This window comes from Neomonachus schauinslandi, chromosome 11 (assembly GCF_002201575.2).
Source record: "Neomonachus schauinslandi chromosome 11, ASM220157v2, whole genome shotgun sequence".
NCBI lineage: Eukaryota > Metazoa > Chordata > Mammalia > Carnivora > Phocidae > Neomonachus > Neomonachus schauinslandi.
In genome coordinates this window covers 53,239,347-53,246,712 of record NC_058413.1, presented here as the reverse complement: position 1 = coordinate 53,246,712, position 7,366 = coordinate 53,239,347, and the positions used below count along the sequence as shown (strand labels likewise).

The 7,366-nt window shown below is 57.1% G+C and overlaps 1 protein-coding gene across 1 annotated transcript in view; it reads right to left on the bottom strand.

Annotated features, from left to right (window-relative positions):
- Positions 1-5,117: 5,117 nt before the first annotated feature.
- Positions 5,118-7,366, bottom strand: part of P2RY2 (purinergic receptor P2Y2) — a 15,666-nt gene continuing 13,417 nt past the window's right edge. The window contains exon 3 of the mRNA XM_021704701.2: positions 5,118-7,353. Within this exon, the coding sequence (XP_021560376.1) occupies positions 6,216-7,349 (1,134 nt within the window). The 5' untranslated portion in view covers positions 7,350-7,353 and the 3' untranslated portion in view covers positions 5,118-6,215. The remainder of the gene's footprint in view (positions 7,354-7,366) is intronic.

Genomic DNA, 7,366 nt, shown 5'->3' with positions numbered 1-7,366 from the left:
TCCCTGCTGTTTGTGAGTTCTGAACCAAGCCAGGTGAGGGGTGCTCTCGGAAAGTCACTCAAGAGTCTGGGGCATAGGAGTTAGAGTCTCAGCAAGAAAGATGGGGCACACTCAGACTGGGTGAATGAAGAGACTCTTTACAAAGGTGTGGGCTGGTGTTTGGAGGGCTCCACTTGGAGGCGCACTGTTGGTCATGTTGTCCTAAGCCAGAGAAGCAAGGACAGCAAAAAAGGACTGTGGCAGTCCTGGGGAAGGTATACTGGTCCCTTTCCTCCTCACCACCTTGCCTGACATCCAGAGGAGAGAGGGACACAAAGGAGGGGTGAGGTGGGTCCTCCCAGCACGGGGGAAGAAGAGGGGTGGGCATTAAATTAAGTAGGGCTTGGAACCTTAAGCTGGAATGAACTTTGTTACCCACAAGTGACTCAAATATTGGGAGTTTGCCATTTAAACAGTTCATGGATGGGAAAGGGAAATCAGACATGGAGTATACTCGGCAGTACTGGTAGGAAAATAAAATAGCTGTGTTTGGGCCTTCCTGCATTCTCACTGTTCAGTAAACTGGAAAAAGAAGTATTAGCAGTTCCATTTTATAAAGAAATTGAATTTGTGGTCATGGAGCTGGTGATGGCTGAGCTAGGCCAGAACCCTGCTCCTCCTGCCTCAACTTCCCAGGGTCCCCCAACCTCCTTCTTTCCCCAGAGCCACAACTCGGTAACCCTGAATTCAGTGCAAGCTAAAGCCACATTCGCGAAAAACAGGACTGAAGAGAGTGCCCCAGGTTCCCAAGATACACCCCCTTCCACCCTCGTCCCTTAGGCCTCTTTCCAGCACGCCCCCGCTGAGGTCCTCCAAGGGGAGTTCTCAGAAGGCACATGCGGTGCTGATGAGGGCAGTGGAGGCTTCACAGGCCTCGCATCCAGTCTCCATGCTGACTGCTATGTGGCCTTGGGCAAGGCACAGCTCTCTCTGGGCCTCTCGTCCCTCTAAGCAGCCAAACCATCCCTGGGGTCCCTGCCAGGAGGGAAAACTGATTCCAACCGGCCCTGTCTTCCAGGGGACTCACGTGCTGCTTCACAACAGCCTTCGGGAGTTAACAGCCCCGGGAAGCCATGTCAAGTTGGGGAGGCCCAGAGGGTAGGGGCAGGGAAGATATTTTGGGGCGGGTGGGTCTCCCGGTCACTGCTGGACAATGGTCCAGGGCAGCCATTGTGCCGGGAGTGGAAAATCCTTTTCTGACTCCATCTCCAAGAGCTGAAAATAGTCCAGGGTGAGCCCTTGGGGACTGAGTCTGGGGCCATGAGTGACTGGCCCAGCCCGGCCCATTGTTCCTGGCTGGAACAGAACTGAGACTGGACACCTGGCTGAACGAGAGCCAAGACAGAGGCTGAAGCTCAGGAAGCCTGTATTGGAGGAAGAGCAGCTGGGCAGAGCCAAGCCCCATGGCAGACGGGAAAACTGAGGCCCAGAGAGGCGAAGGGATTCACCAAGGCACATGGTGCACAGGGGAGAGGAGGAGGAGAGCTTGGCTTCTGGGGTTCATCTGCCCTCCACTCTCCACCCCCCACCAGCACATGCCGCTTGGAAAGGCAAACACATCTCTCACCCTGCAGTTCAGGCGCTCCTGGCCAGACTCCACCCTCCACCTGCAAGGGGCAGGGCCATTGGACAGCGGACCAGCTCCGCTCCGAGCCCCTGGGGGGTGCCAATGGTGTCGCTTTACCTCTCTGTCACTTGATGCCAGGGGAGAATCACTGCCCACTCCAGTCCTCAGAACTGAGAGCCCAGGGGGTTGGGGGAATGCCTGCGGGGGAATGCCTGTTTGTTGTGCCTTTGCTGAAGATCGAGGTGGCTGATGTCCTAACTGAGGCAGGGACAGCCGGGTCATGGGAGGCAAGGGGTCCAAGCTCCAGAGGGTGGCCCAGAGAGGGCAGGCGGGCAGCCTCCGGTCACACAGCAAAAGTTACCCATTCAATGCCTGCTCTGGGTCCTGGCAGCCTGGGTCTCCGGGCTCTTGGTTGAACCAAGAAGTAGTTGTAGCACCCCACGATGGGGACCATCAGTTAGGGAGAAATGGCTGTTGCCATGGGCGAGTGGGAGCTCTCTGGTCCACAGGGGCTGGCTCCAGAAGCTTGATATCAAGGGCCTCCCTCCCTCCTCCTCCCCTTCCCCCTCTTGCTTCTCCCTGCTGCCCTCTCACGGCCTGGCACAGGCACGAGGTGCTGTAAACACACACAGGCCCATGGGCCTGAAGGCCACCCAGTGCCAAGGGTCGACCCACTTTCCTCCTCCTCCTCCATCCTGGGGTCACAGGAGGCCCACTGTTGCTCACTGGCTGGACATTCCTTTCCTTCAATAATGTATCCTAGTGTGGTTATATATTACATTATGTCCACTCCATGAGGGCAGGGTCCAGCTGGTTTGCCTCTGTATCACCTTGGCACCGTGCCTGCCATGTAAATGCTTACCAAGTGTTTCGTGCATATTGATCCAATGCCCTGCGTGGGAGGTTGGTACGTCCTCTCGGAAATGAGAAAACCAAGGCCCTGCAAGATTCAGTAACTTGCCCAAGGTGGTACAGCTGCAGGAGCGGAGATAACTTTCAGACAGAGGTAGTACGGGCATCGAATCTGTGCTCTCAACCCCATCCCCACCACACTGCCCCTTTCATCTTGAATCCCACGGAGGGTTGCTTACAGACCCTCCTGCCCAGCAGAGGTTGCAAGTGGCATGGGATGCTGGAAAGGAACTAATCTGGGCATCTGATGGACTCAGATTCGATCCTGACTCACTCCCTGATTGCCTGTACAGCCTGGAGCAAGTCCTCACTTCTCAGAGCCTGTCCCCTCCTCTGCTAAATGGGGATAATAATGTCTCTTTCACACAGTTGTGGGAAAGAATAAATAATAGAGATGAGAGGTGCCTGGGGCCTGCGTTAATACACGAGTACCCTTCCTCATGAGCTTGACTCTGGACAGAATAGCTCGATCTGTCATGACAAGGGTAGTGGCAGAGGGGTAGCTTTGGGGGCCTAACCTCCCTCCTGGGCCCTGGAACACCTGCCCCACAGGGCAGAGACTCCCTGTGTGCCAGGGCCCCATCCTGGATGCACAGAGCTCACCAAGACTAGCTCCTCCCCCCGCACTGTCCCCCCTCTCCTCTCCTATGCCCCTGGCCTCAGTGCCACGGCTCCGGCCACCAGCTCCATCCACCAGGGTGGGGAGAGCTGGGGCAGTGAGGGTGATGACAGGAATCCCACAAAGGCATCGACCTGAACTAAAGGGAGCAGAGCAGCAGGGACAGCTGAGCCCCTGGCACACATCCAGGTGCCACGCTGACCTGCTGAGTGACCTTGGGCAAGGCCCCACCCCTCTCAAGTCTACAGCTGGGCTGGATAATCCCCGGGGTCCCTGTCAGGTGACTATGCCCTTTCACAGTGGCCTTCAAGAGTCAACAGCCCCAGGACGTGATGTCAGGGTGAGGAGGTGGGGTGGTTGGGAGGGAGCACGGAGGCCCAGTGAGTAAGAGGAGATATTTTGAGAGCAGGCAGGTCCCCCCACGTCACTACTGGACAATGGTCTGGGGCTGGGAGTGGAAAATCCTGCTCTTACTCGGACTGAAAATAGCACAAGGCAGGAGGGTCAGGAACCTCACCCGCTAGGTGGATGGTTTGGGCCCTGAGCAGTAAGGCCAGACATCCACATTGAGGGGTCAGGCAGTCTGACTGGGGCCCAGGGGTGGAACCCTGGGCCTGTCCCTGGTTCCCTTAGAGTCTCTCTTTTCCACCTCCACCAGTGTCTGCCACTGGATTAGATGGTGAGTAAGGCTCTCCTTTTCCCTAGGTCCTTTGTCCTTAGACATGTGCAGGCGGCTGGTTCAAGGAAGGCTTCCTGGGGCTAGGCCATAGTGTTGGCTCCATGTGCGGTAGGGCCCTGGGTTCTCAGGGTCTCCAGGACAACTGCTTGAGGAGTAGGTAGGCAGGACATGAAAGGAATGGGGACTAAGGGTACTTGGGCATTTGGTGGCCACAGCCCTACCCCCAACCATAGATGCACACTCAGGAGTCCCCAGAATCACGATGTATAACCTCCTGCCTCTGGGTCTAAGCAGGGCTGAGGGAATCAGAGCCCAGCATTTACACTCTTGGGTGTAATCTTACCTGGGTATGGGGTTCCTATAAACTAGGATGGGGTCCAGCCTGAGCAGTAGCTGGTAGGAAAGAGATAGGTTTGGGCCTGCAGGAAAGGCTCAGGGACAGTCTGCAAAAGATAGTCACAAAAAAGCTCACAGGGACTCTGGTTACATTAACAGAAGTATAGGACCTAGAATATGGGAGGTGAGCATTTCACACTACTTTGAGCAGGTCACCCACATTGCAATGCAGAGTAATTTTCCTGGATCATGGCTTGTGATGGGTCCCCGTTGCATGAGGGAGCTGTGGAGCTAGACTCTAAATAGAGAACCCTTGGGGGATGCCCCATTCTGACAAAGTAGAATGGGAAGGGTGAAGAAGTCATAAGAGGCGGGTGGAATTTGGGTGGGAAAAGAACCTTCTCTCAGGCAGAGTGGGCCGATAGGGCAAGGGGTCTCCCAGAGGGAGAGGGAGTGAGTCTTTATGTTTGAGATTAAGAGTGAGGCCTGTCAGCTTTGCCCTACTCCTGCCCTAAGGCTGAGCTGGGCCCTGTTCAGCTGAGCTCTACAAATCTCCGCAGTGGTCCTGGCTGGACCCAGAATCTGCCACAGGTGAGAAAGATCTCCCTCACCTGAAGCCCTGACCCAGGATGAACACCAACTATTATGCCATATAGCTGGATCTTCCCAAGAGGCAGAGGATGGGACAGGAAGAGAAGTGAATCTCTCCCATACTTAGCCCCTGCGCAAAGGAAACCTCAGGTAAAGGCAAGGAGGGAGCCCTGTCTTGGTATCCTTGTGACCCACCCCCCAGCCTCATTCCTGCTGTGAGCCTGGGTGCCGGCTGCCTGGCCTGCCTCCAGTTCCTGCTTAGCCTGATTTCCTGTCCCCATGTCTTTGCCCAGGATGCACCCTGCACCTGGATGTTCTTCTCTGATGAACTGCTTTCCTCAGAAGCTACAGCTCAGGGTTGTCCCCCGTTCCAGGAAGCCTCCCTGACCCCCTGGTCCACAGCCCCAACCACTCAGCATTTTCCATGGTGTGCTGGAGCATCTGGGACCTGCTTGCAAAAGCCAATTGTTAAATTTTCAGGAATTTTGCGAGGAGGCTGACATCACATTAGTAGTCTGAAATTGGCCAAGGCAGGCTATTTGCACCATGGCAGTCGGCAAGGCTACAAATAAGGGGTTCCCCTCACCCCCTGGAGAGCCAGTTAGATGGTTTAACATTTACCAGCACGACTGGTCATAGCCATTAAGCCCTCAACTGGGGGATCCCAGAACAGGACCCCATCTCTCTCCTGTCTTCTGTGGCAGCTAGTGGGAAGGCAGGCGGCAGAAGAGAACAGGTTGGAGAAAGGACCCCAGTGTGGATGGTGAGAGCTTCTTAGGCTGTATCTTCATCCTCAAACCACACAATAGGGCACAGCGCAGCAGGCAACAACTTTAGTAGAAGTTACAGCCTCCAACTGGCTCCCAGCCCAGGGGAGCCTCCAGATGGGTTTATGACATCGGTTCCCTGACGTTACGTTCATCTCTCAGGCTGGGGCTCCTCCTCAGAGGTGCGTCCACCGGGGCATCCAGACCTGCCCTAGACCCCTCTGTAGGAAGCTCTGGCTCGGCCCTGACCCCTTACCAGGGTCCTTCGGTCAGCCTGTAACCCTGCCCCTCCTAGGGGCCTCAGGCCCAGACTGTGACCTTGGTAAGTCACTTTCCCCTCTGGGCCTGTTTCTCCATTTGACTTGATCAGGCTGGATACCCTGGCAGGCACAGCCAGCTGCTTATGTGGGAGTCAGGCCAGGGGCAGCACTGGCCCCTTACCCTTGCCTTTCTTGAAGCCTTATTCCCCAGCTCACACATACAAATTGTGACTGGCGTCATAGGAACCGTTGAGATCTCTGGACCACAGAGAACATTCTGAGCCCCTGCCAAATGACACAGCATTGAGGTCATGGCTCCCTTGACCATCAGGCATGTGTCACTAATGGGCCCTATCTAGGGAGACCATCCCATCTGAAGAAGTCCTAATCCCTACAGCACCCCCCCGCCCCATATAAACTTGCACAGGCCTGAGAGATTCAGGTCCTACAGCCGGATGTCCTTAGTGTTCTCACCATCAGCTGGTGTGGACTCTGTCTGCCTAGAGTCCTCACTGCTGGTCAATACATCTTTTGTCCTCTTGATGTCAGTCCTGTCCGACCTGCGCAGGCCCCCTCTGCGGCGAACCGGGGCAATAGGAGAGGGATCTGAGGGTGGCTTGGCATCTCGGGCAAAGCGCACGAGCCTCTGCCCCGCCAGGAAGTAGAGCACGGGGTCAAGGCAACTGTTGGCACTGGCCAGCGGCCGGGTGATCTTGTAAGCCACGTTGACGGCGTTGAGGGTGTGGCAGCTGAGGTCCAGCGAGCGGAAGGAGTAGTAGAGGGTGCGGGTGACGTGGAAAGGCAGGAAGCAGAGCGCGAAGACGGCCAGCACCACGGCAATGGTGCGCACCGACTTGCGCTTGGCCCGCGGCAGGCCCCCCGACGTGCCATAGGCCGGCTTCAGCAGCCGCCGGGCCATAAGCACGTAGCACACCAGGATGACGGCGAAGGGCACGGCAAAGAGCAGGCCCAGCATGACAGAGCTGTAGGCCACGAACTGGCCGAAGAGCTCGGGCGCGGAGGTGTCGTGGCAGGTGATGCGGCCGCCCCGCACGCTGGTGGTGACGAAGTAGAGCACAGGGGACTGGCAGGCCAGCACGAGCACCCACACAGCGGCTGCCACGCGGCGGGCGTAGTGCGCGCGGCCCCAGCGCAGCGAGCGCAGCGGGCGCAGGACACCCAGGCACCGGTGCACGCTGATGCACGTGAGGAAGAGGATGCTGCAGTAGAGGTTGGTGTAGAAGAGGAAGCGCACCAGCTTGCACAGCACCACGCTGAAGGGCCAGTGGTCGCCGTGGGCGTAGTAGTAGACCAGCAGCGGCAGGGACGCGGCGTACAGCGCGTCGCACACGGCCAGGTGGAACATGTACGTGGTGGACGCGTTCCAGGTCTTGAGGCGGCACAGGAAGACGTAGAGCGCCGCGGCGTTCAGACACAGCCCCAGCACACACACCACGCCGTAGGACACCGGCAGCAGCACGTACTTGAAGTCCTCATTGAAACGGCACTTGTAGCCCAGCTCGTCCCCTTCCCAGGAGTCATTGACTGTGCCGTTCCAGCGGCCCAGGCCTGTGGCCATCGCCCTGAAGTGGGGGG